Source organism: Carcharodon carcharias, chromosome 2 (genome assembly GCF_017639515.1).
Source record: "Carcharodon carcharias isolate sCarCar2 chromosome 2, sCarCar2.pri, whole genome shotgun sequence".
Classification (NCBI taxonomy): Eukaryota; Metazoa; Chordata; class Chondrichthyes; order Lamniformes; family Lamnidae; genus Carcharodon; species Carcharodon carcharias.
In genome coordinates this window covers 117125775-117139915 of record NC_054468.1, presented here as the reverse complement: position 1 = coordinate 117139915, position 14141 = coordinate 117125775, and the positions used below count along the sequence as shown (strand labels likewise).

At 39.7% G+C, this 14141-nt stretch overlaps 1 protein-coding gene across 9 annotated transcripts in view; it reads left to right on the top strand.

The window, feature by feature from the left end:
• tasp1 (taspase, threonine aspartase, 1) overlaps nucleotides 1-14141 on the top strand; it is a 96385-nt gene that overhangs the window by 58888 nt on the left and 23356 nt on the right. For 5 of the 9 annotated variants that reach the window (XM_041178279.1, XM_041178270.1, XM_041178297.1 and 2 more), the window contains exons 9-10: nucleotides 41-119; nucleotides 3568-3678. In XM_041178279.1, coding sequence (XP_041034213.1) covers nucleotides 41-119; nucleotides 3568-3678 — 190 coding nt within the window. The remainder of the gene's footprint in view (nucleotides 1-40; nucleotides 120-3567; nucleotides 3679-14141) is intronic. The other 4 variants (XR_005941834.1, XM_041178315.1, XM_041178305.1 and 1 more) reach the window with 1 other exon arrangement.

The window sequence follows — 14141 nt, the reverse complement described above, 5'->3', positions numbered from 1 at the left end:
GAAATACGTTTTCAACACTCTTGCCTGTGTTTGTTTACAGGCGGCTGTATATGGCTGTGGTTGCTGGGCAGAAAATACAAGTGGCCCTAATGTGTATTCTACAGCTGTGAGTACATCAGGTATTCGCTATGTGTGCAGACATTTTTTCTTTCTAAGTATTTTTATTAATATATGCTCCTCCAAGTAAATAATGAATAATAGAATATCAGTTTTTTTAAACCTCTTTCCACCCATTATCTAAATCAACACTTGTCCTTCGATGATGTCTTTGTTATCATGAAAATACTTCCAAAATTGGAAGCTGCGTGGACCCAAGCTGGAGTAGTTAGAGGAGGTAACCAAAGAAGCAGTGAAAAGTAGACTTTAAACATGTTTTTCAAGATAGAGAGAGTAGTAGCTAGTGAACGTGTTTAGGAAAATTTCAGTTTATAAGCATGAGATGGTTGAATGCTCTACGAATGATGGAATGGGTGGAAAAGAGTAATGTTCAATAGATTAGAATTAGAAAAGTAGACTGTGAGCTGGAGGAATGCGGCTGAAAGAAGTTACAGATGAATTTATAAATGGGAGCAAAACTTTTGCTAATTGACATTGGAGGTTGGTATGGTTAAGGGTGATAATTGAATGAGACTTAGTATGTGTTCAGATGTGGACAGTGGAGTACTGAATGAAGTAGAACTCAGGTGGCTGGTGAAAAGCACAAGCCTGAAGATCACAAAGGCTTGGGTATGATTTTTAGCCAATGAGAGTAAGGATGTGACTGAGCTGGGCTATGTTTGAAATTGTAACATTTTTGATTGCACTGAATACCTGGGAAGTCTGTCCCGAGTACTCACTATCCTCTACCAAAAGTGACTATATCTTAACTGCATATTCTTCCACTTTTCAGTGTAATTTTGAATTAGTGTTCTCTTATCCTGGAGCTTGCATGAACAACAACTACTTGTAGTTATATAGCGACTTTGGCATATTAAAATGTCACAAGGCTCTTAACAGCAGAATAATCAAACAACATTTTAAGGAGGTTCTTACAGGAGAAAAGAGAGACAAAGAAGTTTATTAGGGAATTCCAGAGCTGAGGGCCATGGCAGCTGAAGGTCTGACAACTGAATAGTGAAACAACTAAAATCAGGAATGCTCAAGGCCAGAATTGGAGGAGTGCAGAGAACTGAGGTTTGTAGACCTGACCAAGATTAGAAATAGGGAATGGCAAAGCCATGGCTTTGAATTCGAGGAAGAGAATTTTAAAATCAAGGGGTGGAATTTTACAGCCCCGTTGCAACAGGAGCGGGGCTATGAAATGCAGCGAGCTAGTCACAAGTCCATTGACTTCGGTGGGACTGTAAAATCCCGCTGGCTTAAAATTCCATCCAAGGTGCTGTTTGAGCAGGAGCCAATATAGGGCACAAGGATGATGAGTGAACAGGACTTGGTGCAAGTCAGGACATGAGCAGAGTTTTGGATGACCTCAAATTTACTGAGGGTAGAAAGTGAGAAATCAGCCAGGAGTATGTTGGACTAGTCAAGTGCAGTGGTGACCAAAGTATGAATGAGGGCTTTGGTAGCTGATGACCTGAGGCAGGGGCAGAGACGGATGATGTTAGTGATAGCGTAGGGTATGTGATCTAATGCTCATCTTGGGGTCAAGTATCACACCTAAACTTTTGACTGGGTGAAAGACAAGGGGAGGAGAATTTTAACTTGGGTGAGCAGTTGAATTAGGTACAGTTAAAGGGTTAAATGGAAAACAATTCCAAGCTCATTGAGATGCCAGCTCCAAACTGCCAGCTTCTGGGTTTTACTGAAGTGGGACTAAGGGTGAAAAGCCAAGCTACTCCCAAGAAATGGGTTGACATTCTAAATCTGTTGATGAAGCCGGAATCCTTCTGTTTAATGTGCTTTGTATGTTTGACTGTGGCCGGCTAGGTTTCCTGGGCCTTGATTAAACACAAACTACTGAGGGTGCAGGCAAGTGCTTTCGCAGCACTTGTGGGCCAGGATGAGCAGGAGACCTTCCTTCCAGCCCCACGAGCTTCTGCAACATCACACACCTTTTACCCCACCCACCCAGGGTTGGGATTTGGAACTGCCTGGATCTGTGGCCTCTTCCAGTGCCTGACTGGAAGTCAAGCCTGCTTGAGAACCTGTTTGGGCTGAATGTAATCCACTGTGGAGCTAAAACTCCGCAGCTTGTAGGGAAAACCAAATTTCTGGGTTTTCTGTAACCCCACTCCCCTAACCTCTCCTGGTACATTAGCAAGTAAAAATTGCCCTCATAACTGCTATAAGATGAATCTCTATTGTGATCAATTGTGATCAATGTGGTGAACCCATAGTAAAAATAAATGGAGTATTAGAATATAATTGCTAAGCAAATCCAATGCAAAATAAAAAGACCATGGGCATGCCATGTCCAGATTACCATGCCTAGAATCATTAGAATGATACAGCAATGAAGGAGGTCATTCGACTCATTGTTCCTTTGCAAGTTATTTGGAAGAGCCATCCAATTAGTCCTCGCCCTTTCCCATAATTGCCCTACAAAAGTTTTCTCGAAGTCCCTTTTGAAAGTTATTACTGAATCTGCTTCCACCATCATTTTGGCAGTGCTTTCCAAATCATAATTTGCTACTTCTGTATTAAAAAAAATTCTCAACTTGCTTTTGTTTCTTTTGCCAGTTGCTGGGCTGCTAAATAGCAGAGCACATGGTTAGACCATGTGCTGTTCCACCGTACTACCATTAATACATATTTCAACATTCTCAAATGATCTTAGAAATCTAGAATGCATTGTTTTACCCCTTGTTGTCAGGATGACATTTAGTGCAAAAAGACCTTCTGCTATATAGTATGTTGAACAGAGTTGTTTCCATTGAAAATATTTTGTGTCACATTGCTATGAAAGATGACCAAAGCTGCTTGTTTTTTTTAAAATGTGAATGTCATTGCCTGTAAAGTCTTCTTCATATGGCAGACAGAACAGAAATTGATTTTTTTTGCCCTCTAACATGAGGTTCTTTCATGTTTAGAAATTGAAAACGTGTGTATCTTAATGCAACAAATGTATGTGTGTTCTTTTACATGCACCTGTTTCCAATTTTCCAACATGAAAGACATGCCCATCGAAAGATCTATATAAAAAAAAAATTTTCCTGTGACACAACAAATGCTTAAGCTTACGTTTTGTGTTTTTTGTCCATGTTTTGCACCCCAAAATCATCTCATTGTTTTAAGACAAATGCATATGTGGTGATACTCTTAAGCTTTGTTGTGGTTCTGGTTCAAGAACCATCCGTCAGATTGGCTTTATTTTTTTTGCCGAATAATTCCATTGTGGTTTGAACAGAGTTCTGACAGAAAACTAAAACACTAAAGTGGCTTTCTAAAACCTACTTTACTTCAAACAAATTTTTTTTTGCAAAAGAAGTGTTTGCTTATGCACTCTTTGGTTAATCTTAAATAGTATTGAAAGAATGTTGTCATTGCGATCTGTTTCTATTCATATAGCTATCTTTCCACTTGTGATCTTTTTTCAAAATTGTATTTTTAAAAATTTCTCTCTTCTAGGTTGTGGCGAACACCTTGTACGAACTATGTTGGCCAGGGAATGTTCAGTGGCCCTACAGGCAGAAGATGCCCATCAGGCTCTTTTGGAGACTATGCAAAAGAAGTTTGTTCGTAAGTTCCTGTTTCTTTCCTTCCTTCTAGCCCAATAGAGATCTCCCTCTCCTCCTCTTCCTCTTTCCAATTCCCTTCCCCCTCTCTCCATTCCTCTTTCTCTCCACCCCACTTCCACCCACTGTTGCACAAAGTACTCCTAATTGTGATGTTAAAACTGTTTTATATAGATTCATCATTAAAGCTTGACTTATATATTCTGTACCTCTTGCTATAAAACTGTTTTTCGTTAACTTTTATTTTTGTGGCCTTAAGGTTTTGCTTTTAAGGACTTGTGAATCTGAAGCCCCAACTCCTTCTGCCTTGCATCTCCTAGCCTTCCCCTGTTTGAAGTATAATGCAAAACATACTACCTCCTATTTATTGACCTGGAATTCTGTCTGTCACGTTTTTGCCTAATTCACTGTCTCATCAATATCCCTTGGAATTTACTTTAATCCTCAGGATTATGTGCTATTCTCTTCGCATCTTGGACACCAATTCCTATATTCAGGACATTGATGTACACAGTACACAGAAGCTTAGTGTAATTGAAATTAAAAAAACTGAAAATGCTAGAAATACTCAACAGGTCAGGCAGTATCTGTGGAGAGAGAAACAAGGTCAATGTTACAGGTCAGTGACCCTTCATCAGTCTTGAGGTTTGCATGATGATATGCTTTGAGGGTAATCTGACGATGCTTTTACCCCTAAGCCTCTGAAAGAAGTATCACTGCTTAGCTGGTCTGCAAAAAACATTTTCCTCTTATGCAGATTGGACATAAGGCTCTGACACTTTTATTTTGGGAACAAGACTAAGTAAACCAGTTGCATGTTGAGGTTAGTTGTTTGAATTTGGCTGAGTAATAGCCTGATGGAAAAGCACAGTAAAGAACAGATTGGCCTTGCATTTCATAGTAAAACCTGCAGGGAAAGTTGATGCTAACTCTGCTCTTGGGTAAATGTGTAATGATTTCTCCAGGCAAGTGATTTAAAGCATTATGCATGCTTTCGCTAACTATTTCTGCCTTGCGTTGAAACATTCAGGATGATGGCTACTTCGGTTCTTCAGCTGCTCATGATGGCCTTGAGGTTTACGCTGTCTTCTTACACAATTTTGTGCATATCTGTTTGTATGTACAGGTTGAAGCAATGAAGAACTTGAAATTATGTAGCAAAGATATTGTTTTACTTATTTTTTCAAAGAAGTTCAGTTTTGTGTACAAGTTCCCTCCTAGGATTTTTCCCATTTCTAACCTGGCAAGGTTTAAAGCTACTGCGTTATTTATATTTCTATTGTCTTGTGGTTACTTAGATTTGACTGTTAGCATCTCCAAGCCAAGAAATAAAAATGAGGGAATGTCCAACAGAGTAGGGGACAACCACCTGGAACAGAAATACTTGATTTTAAAAGAGTAGATTTCAAAGAGATGAGCAATTTAATTCATTGGAAGAGTGATTGGAAAACTATGAAGTTATTGGCCCATTTCATAAATATAAAGGGAAGTTGGAAATCCAGGACAAAGTCGTAGGTTAGACGTCCTGTTGCCAGGAATGGCAGAAAAGCTGGATAGCACACAAATAATGTAATGATAATAGAAAGGTTAGATGCTCTTAAAATGAGAAAGACTTTTAAAGGCGAAGATATTTAATTTTAAACTTGGGACAAATTTCTTAAGATTAGAAAGTAGCTAACTATCTCCTTGACTTTAGAAAGGGTTGATACTTGCTTGAAAATCATAGACTGATGAGTTTAGTGATTGCAGTGAAAATATTTGAAATGAATGTCAAGTGATTATAATGGGTAAAATCTTGATAGTGTATAACCTACATTAATCCTGGAGGGAAGATCATACTTAACTCGCCCAGTGTTACAGCGTAATGCAGTGCAATGGATTTTTTGGAGGACTTTGACAAGTTCCACATTGGTTTAGCTAAGAAATCACTGAATAACTGGATAGCCAAGTGCCTTAAAATGTCTGGTGTTGAATAGATAACAAGTATGAAACAGGAGGTTATCAGAAACTTTCAAATCGAAGAGTTTATATGCAGCGTGCTGTGGTGTTGGCTGTAATGCCACTGATAGGTTATAGGAGTGAGCAGAAGGATAATTCACTTTTTATCTAGATTTTAAAGAAATCTAGAGTTTTAACTCCTGGGTGCCCTTACCCCTAACCCCCCACCCCACACTTTTGCCAGAGCACTCAGAGCAATTGTAGCATACCCAAATGTTACCTTTCTGAGTTCAATTATCTCATTGGATGTGTAGATTGGAACTTGGGACCCTCTAACCTACATGTTTAGTTCTGGGCACAGCATTCTCAAAGTTTTTCCTTGGTTGAATGATACCAATACTCTGTCCTACTTTTTGTGTGCAGGACATACCTGGGCAATTTTCCACATTGATGGGTAGATGCCAGTGTTGTAGCTGTACTGGACCAGCTAGGCTAGGGACGCAGCAGGTTCTAGAGCAGAAGTATTGTTGCTGGAATATCATCAGGGCCCATAGCCTTTGCAGTATCCAGTGCCTTCAGCAATTTCTTGATATCATGTGGAGTGAATCGAATTGGCTGAAGACTGACATCTGTGATGCTGGGGACCTCTGGAGGAGGCTGAGATGGATCATCCACTTGGCACCTCTGGCTGAAGATTGTTGCAAATGCTTCAACCCTATCTTTTGCACCGGTGTGCTGGGCACCCCCATCATTGAGGATGGGGATAATTGTGGAGCGTCCTCCTCCTCCAGTGAGTTGTTTAATCGTCCACCGCCATTCATGACTGGATATGGCAGGAGTACAGAGCTTGGATCTGATCTGTTGGTTATGGAATTGCTTAGCTCTGTCTATCACTTGCTGTTTATGCTGTTTGGCACATAAGTAGCCCTGTGTTGTAGCTTCAGCAGGTTGACACCTTGTTTTTAGGTATGCCTGGTGCTGCTTCTGGCATGCCCACATGCACTCTTCATTGAACCAGTGTTGATTCCCTGGCTTGGTGGTACTAGTAGAGTGGAGGATATGCTAGGCCATGAGGTTACAGATTGTGGTTGAGTGTAATTCTGCTGCTGCAGATGGTCCATAGCACCTCATGGTTGCCCAGTCTTGAGTTGTTAGATCTGTTCAAAATCTACCCCATTTAGCAAGGTGGTAGTGCCACACAACACGATGGAGGATACCCTCTGTGTGAAGATGGGACTTTGTCTACATCAGGACTGTGCAATTGTTACTTCTCCTGATACTGTCATAGACAGATGCATCTGCAGCAGGCAGCTTGGTGAGGATGAGTTCAAGAATGTTTTTTCCTCTTGTTGGTTCGCTCACCACCTGCCACAGACCCAGTCCAGCAGCTTTAGGACTCGGCCAGCTCGGTCAGTCGTGATGCTACCGAGCCACTCTTGGTGCTGGACATTTGAGGTCCCCCACCCAGAGTACGTTTTGCATCCTTGCCACCCTTGAGTGCTTCTTCCAAGTAGTGTTCAACATGGAGGAGTACTGATTCAGCAGCTGAGAGGGGATGCTACATGGTCATCAGCAGAAAGTTTCCTTGCCCACGTTTGACCTGGTGCCATGAGACTTCATGGAATCTGGAATCGATGTTGAGGACTCCCAGGGCAACTCCCTCCTGACTGTATAGCACTGTGTCACTATCTCTTCTGCGTTTGTCCTGCCGGTGGGACAGGACATACCCAAGGATGGTGATGGTGATGGTTTATTGTAACACTTCAGGTAGCTAAGATTGGTATCCAAGCTCAGGTAGAATACTGATCCCTGTCCCAAAAGTAAGTCACTTATTCATGGCAATAAGACAAAAGCAAGTGGGCTAAATAATCTACAATTTCAATTTCTTCTGATATGTTCAAGTGAACTGATTTGAACAAAATGTTATTGCATTGAAATGACTTTGCTTTTTCGCAAAAGTAATCCATTTAAAATTAAGTTCAGAAAAGTGCCTCCTATTGTACCAATCATATTTTATTTTCATTTTAGTTCATCAGGCATTCTTAGATGCCAAACAGAACAAATTATGGATAATTTTTCATCTTTGCATGGCTTTAATTAAATTGTGTGCTATAGTCCAGAGACCATCCAAGTCATACCCCAATCCTCCAACCAGAATTAGGGGATTATTAATTAAGATGAAAAATTCTTGTGGACAAAACTAAAATAGTAACTTATTAGCATAATTTAGTGACTTCTAGATGCTAAATTTTTCAAATGCAACTGGTATCCTTAAGCTATAACCTTTTAGGTGCTCAAAAATTGCTTAGAATTCTAGCTCTCACAATATACGATACCTATACTGTGCAGGGGGATTTATTGTGATATAGTACTAAATAATAAAATTTTAGGTTGTGTTTACAAGAATATATTTTGATATAATGGAGGTAGAACAGCAAAGCATCAGTGCTTATTGCAGCTGCCTATTTTGAAAAGCCAAACCCAATAAAATTTGCCCCACAGAAATAGTTCAAATGTCCTACATTTTATAACTGCCTTTCTGTGTACAGGCTTTGTTTCATGGTCAAGATCTGAAGGCTTACATGCCAGTGGAATATTTCATAAAATGCAGATGCATTTTTACTTGTCACTCTTCATAAGTGCTGGGGAGATCAAAGCTGCACAGTGTGCACAGTCACTTTTTTCTGTCTTCCAGCAAAGGGATGCCATCCAGCAATTGAACAGGCTGTTAGCGGACCTGAAAGAATAGCTTGGCAGGACAGTGGATGTAGCCAGCAGGCGAGAAAGCAGCTTAGTTACATTTGTCCTACTCTCAACTGATTGTAGCTCTTGCCGTCGGCAGCCAGCATCCTGTTTACAATTTAGATCTGAATCCCTGCGGGAGCTGTGGGCCTCTGGCCAAATTGGGAATGCCTGGCATAGACATTCGGAGCTCTTTAAGCAGCAGGTGACAGACGAACTGATGGCAGATGTTTATCACTTGTGTAGCTTAAAAGCAGCGTGCAACAGAGGGATTGCTAAATTTGGGTGGGGGGGGTCAGTGTTGGGAGTAAATATTTTTATTTCAGTAAAATTAAGGGTTGGTTGTTTTGAGAAAATATTTTGAAAATCAGGTGCAAAATACTTTCAAAACCCTGTTTCATTGCATACTTTGTTATAAGTGTGTTTTGTTTTCAAAGTTCTTTTCTTTATATATTTCCTAAATCTACCTCATTAAATATGATATGGGCCTCCTAATAGTAAACTGCTGCAGTAGAGGCACACTAGAGGTTTGCATTGCATAAGTACGGTAATGAACAGAATTGTACTTTTTTTAAACAATAGGTTAAATAATCTAATCTTGAATTTATTTAGAATTAAAATCACTCAAGTAGACAATTGTTTGTTTATTATTTGAGGTGTAGTTCTCCTTCTGTGGATTCCTAAATTTGTCTTTTATCTTTCTTCCCTAGCCTTCTCTATTGCCTTCTTTTTTATGTGTTCTTCCAAACCTAATTCCCATACCAAACCTAGAGACTTTTGTAGCATATACCATTTGTCCTGCATTGAATGTAAGACCATTTCAGGATCAAAATCAAAGGACAAAGCTTTGGAACAAATATGAAAGCTAACTTATATAATGCACATTTTTTGGAAATTAATTTTATTTTTCTGGTGGTCTGGAATGATCAGAAATTAATCACAGATTTATGTCTGCTATGCTGTTCTGCTTTAGTTTGTGTGTTTGACTGTGGACAGCTGTGTTTCACGGGTATGATGGATGAATGCCATTGTGAATTTGCTTGGGGCTGATTATCAGTGCTGTGCAAAATCAGACCGATGTTTAGGCAACACTCAAGTTCCTGAAACAAAATTAAAGACATCACGAACACTTAAAGGGGAAGCGGTGGGCCAAGTAAGGGGGGAAAGAGTAGTTCTTTGCTCAAACTATTCCAAGTATTTTGGGAAAGATGGAACTGTACACAGGTTTTCATGATTTGAGGCAGATGAGTCAAAAGATTTATCGTGTTGCAAGTGTAAATAGTATGTTAACCATTTTGTTTAAGATGCACAGGTGAAGGGAATTGTTTAATTAAGTACCTAGAGCACTTATAAAGAGAGACTTCTGGGATCACTGGGGTTAGATTGGAAGCAGACATGTAATGATGCATTCTGTAAATAAACCTATTATCAAGAAAAGGATTGCCGTCCAATTTCATACTTCACAATCAAACTTCGGAATGAATTAACGGCAGGAACAAACTTAAATAGTGAGTAGAACAAAAAGCATTTCTGCAGGACAAGAATCCTTTCCCTAGTGGGTAGCAAAACAAAAATGGCTAGTGCTTTACAGATTAACCAAACTGTTATCCTCTTGGCAGTGTCCTCTACTCTTCCCTCTTCCATTGATTTTGACCCAAAAAATCACATCCAGTGTGGAATATGTTTCCTTTTTCAACAGTTTCTCATTTCCATAGGCACCACTTTCCAACATTTACTCTTCCATGTTAACTTCTGTGAAAGTTGGAAACTCTATCATGTTTGTGTTTGGGATAGTCTTGAAAGATGAGCATAAAGGGCAAACATTGGTATGAATTGAGACGATGCGCTTGGTCATTGGCAAGGTCTAGAGCGAACAGCTACCTTCCGTGTTCAGCCACAATATATGAGAAGGCGGCATTGCTGATCATCATTGTGATGGGTATGCCAACTGCTGAACTTGACATGGAGCTTCCTTCAACTTTGGCAGTGTAGGTGACCGTTGCCCTTAATTTTAATGCTTCTAGATACTTCCAGATGACATTATTTACGTGCTCTGTTCAGGCATGTCTTGGGTTATTTCGTTTTCACGTGGATCCAGCAAAACAGAGAAAGAACCATCAACTTTGTCTGAGCAGTTGCATTCCTGTAAGTGCACGGTGCCATTGGTGACACCCATGTAACTTTAAAAGCTCCACCTAAAAGCTCAAGTCAGTTAGGAACAGGTAGGGATTTAATTGCCAGAATGTACAGTGAGGGACATTAGCCACCTCATTTTACATGCTACCCAGGGAGCAGCTTTGATGCATTTCTTCCAGGATAACTGCACTGTTCAGCCACAACAACATGACCAATTAGCTGCCATTTTCAGAATATAAGCATAGCTGAAAACCTGTTCAATGAGACCTCAAACGCTATCTGAATTATTGTACAATAGACCATCTGAATTCCTGGGTCTTATTTCCAGTGCCTAGACAGATCAAGGGGAGCCCTGCACTATAGCCCAGGAAGAACTTCCATGAGCTGTAGTAGTTTTCTGGATACTCTATAATTTGGCCATTACAAACAGATAGGGCCTTCCTATTACAGAAAAGGCAGAAGGTGCTGGGAGCCCTCAGTTGGGGGCCAGCAGAATCATGGAGAGGTGACCGTTCTGCCCAGCCATTTTATTAACAATATCGGGAAAATCCAAGCCTTCACTTGTGGCATGATTACTAAAAAAGTAGATGAAGGGGAGATAGCATGCAAATTAGAACTTGAAGCATCTGAGATCCTGGAGATATTAAGGACAGTATTCCAAAATACTTCATTATCCAATCCTCCAGCTGCCATATTGGTTTTGCAATTGGTTAATTTAAACCATGGAGTTGACCAACAAGTGTATACTTGAATAAAAACAGAATACTGCAGAGCTGGAAATCTGAAATAAAAACAGAAAATGCTGGAAAAACTCAGCAGGTATGGCAGCATCTGTGGAGAGATAAACAAAGTTAACATTTTGAGTCCATATGACTCTTGAGGGATGTGGGAATGTAATCCCATTGAGGGATATGGGAATGCAATTAGGTGGGAAAAAATCTTTGAAGATACACTTTTCCTGAAGCTTTGTCTTCCTGGATGTTGACCGATTTAAAGTAATGGGATGTCTCTAACTTTACTACCCTGATTGAATTCTTTGTATAAATCACTGTGAAAACTGTTAGGTTTCTTTTTCACTGTTCTGGATAACTTGCCTCCCCACTAACTCACTCCTCTAAGGATTCCTCCCCAACTTGCCCTACCTGCTCAAACTCTTAACTTGTATCTTCCTCTAGTTTCTCTGCTATTCCCCTTCATGCTCTCTTGCTCATTATACCTGCTTCCTGCTCCCTAGATACTATTTCCAATAAACTGCTGATCACCCAACTTTCCTTCCTAGCCCTCATGTTAACTGATATTGTTAACTCCTCAGGTACTGTCCCCACTCCTCCAAATCTGCAATTATCATTCCTCTCCTCAAAAGCCAACCCTTGATCCCTTTATCATTACAAGATGAGCTTCCAGCCATACGTCTTCCTCTTCAGACCAGCTAATTTCACCTCTGTTACGTTACCCAACTCCACCCCTGCCTCAGCTCTTCTGCCACTGAAACCCTCAGCCATGCTTTTGCTACCTCTAGACTTGACTGTTGTAATGGACTGCTGCCAGCCTCCCAATTTCTACCCTTCTTTAAACATGCGGTCACTCAAAACTCTGCTGTCCATGTTCATACTTGTACCAAGTCTCCTTCACTCATCACCCCTGTGTTCTTGACCTACACTTACGCCCAGTTAAGCAGGGCCTGGATTTTAAGATTCATATCTGTCCATGGCCTCTCCCATCCCTATCTCTATAATTTCGTACAGACCTCTGAGATATCTGTGCTGCTTCAATCCTGGGCTCTCGGACATCTCCAATTTTTAATAACTACATGATTGGTAGCTGTGCCTTCACCTGTCAGGGCCCTAAGCCCTGGAATTCCCTCTTTAAATCTCCCCACTTTACCTCTCTTCCCAGAATCTCCTTAAAATTCAACTCTTTGACTAAGCTCTTGGTCAACTGTCCTACTATCCCCTTCTGTAGCTCTGTGTCAAAATTTGTTTCCCTCTCCTGTGAAATATCCTTGGAACATATGTTAAAGATGCTATATAAAAACAAATTGTTATTTAGATTTCCATGTGAATTTTTTGTCTATATTTGCTGTAAAATACTATTTCAGAATGCAATCGCTTCTACTTTTATTGGTCTTGATTTTTCATTTTTATTTTCATTTAACACATGGAAGGGGAAAATAATTCCAGGGCTACTGAGAAAGAGCAAGGGAATGGGATTGATTTGGATAGTTCTACCAAAGAGCTAGCACAGGCATGATGGACCAAATAGCCCCCTTTGTGCTGTATGACTTTATGATAAATATTTTCAGCCAACCTTTTAGTCAACAGATAGCCTGTTGATTTCTCTTTGAACTCCAATGCTATTTTCTAATTGGACAGGACTGGGCGATCCACTTAACATAGGACATGACATCTCCACAAAGTTTCCCACCCAGTTGCCTGGCTGAGAAATGACTAAAATTGTTGCATATTGTGGGTGGTGGAATGAAATGTTACCTAGTACTTGGTACTTGGATTTGAATCTATAACCACAGTGGTATGAATTGAATATCTTCAGTAGGTTACCATGTATTTTTAAAGTTATTTAAGAAATTCTGTGGAGAGTAACCCTGCCATGGCCTCGGATGTTTATAGACTGGTAGCTGTGATGGTGTTGCTCCATAAGAAAATGATAAATAAGGCTGGATAAAAGAAAAACAAATGTAAATAAATAAAAGTAAAAAAGACGAGATAAAGTTTCAAGAGAGAGTTTCATCAACAGCGTCCCTTTTAACAAACTGAATTTAAAAGTAAATTTATAAATGGTATTTGTAATGTTTATGGGGGTGGGAAACATTTAATTGGCCAATACTGATGAGGTAAAGGGAACTGGCTGGGAAAAGTAACTATTCTGATAATTCAGCTCTTCTAGTAACACAGAGTTGAAATGACAAGTGCGCTGAAGCACCCTAGGTTAATAACTGTTATTAATTCAGCTCATTCACAATGTCAATCTCCATAATCCCTTTTCAGCCAGTTACTTGTAGTCACCCATTCAGTTTATGACAAAAATGTTTTTACACATCAACTTAATTAATAAAAGCAAAGTATAATCATTAATCATAATTAGTATTTTTTGAAAATACTATTCTGAGAAATAACTTTGATTTTCATAATATATATATAATATATAAATAAAATATATATAATTTTTCTTTTTGGAATTAGATTTCACTATGCCCAATTGTTTGTGAGATAGGATGGCACACAGCACAGTCCAGCAATGTAGGCAGATCTGCAATGGCACTGGAACATATTACTAAGACTTTGTTGTCTTAGGAGGTGAACTGTCGATCATTTAGCCACATGTTGTACATGGTTGTGTATCCTGCTAGTCCTTTTTAGATAAATTAATGTTTTTGTTGCCACTAAATAATTTGAAGGTAAATTCAGACACTAGTTGCCAAACAATTTGAGAGGCTGCACCCAATACCCCTACTGCTATTTCTTATGTTCTCATGACCCCAACCATCTACTTCATCAATGTAACCGAGATAACGGTAAGAAAGTGCACAAAAGCAGCCCATGGATTTTTTTTTTATTCGTTCCGGGCTGTGGGCTTCATTGGCTAGGCCAGCAATTATTGCCCATCCCTTGTTGCCCTTGAGAAGATGGTGGT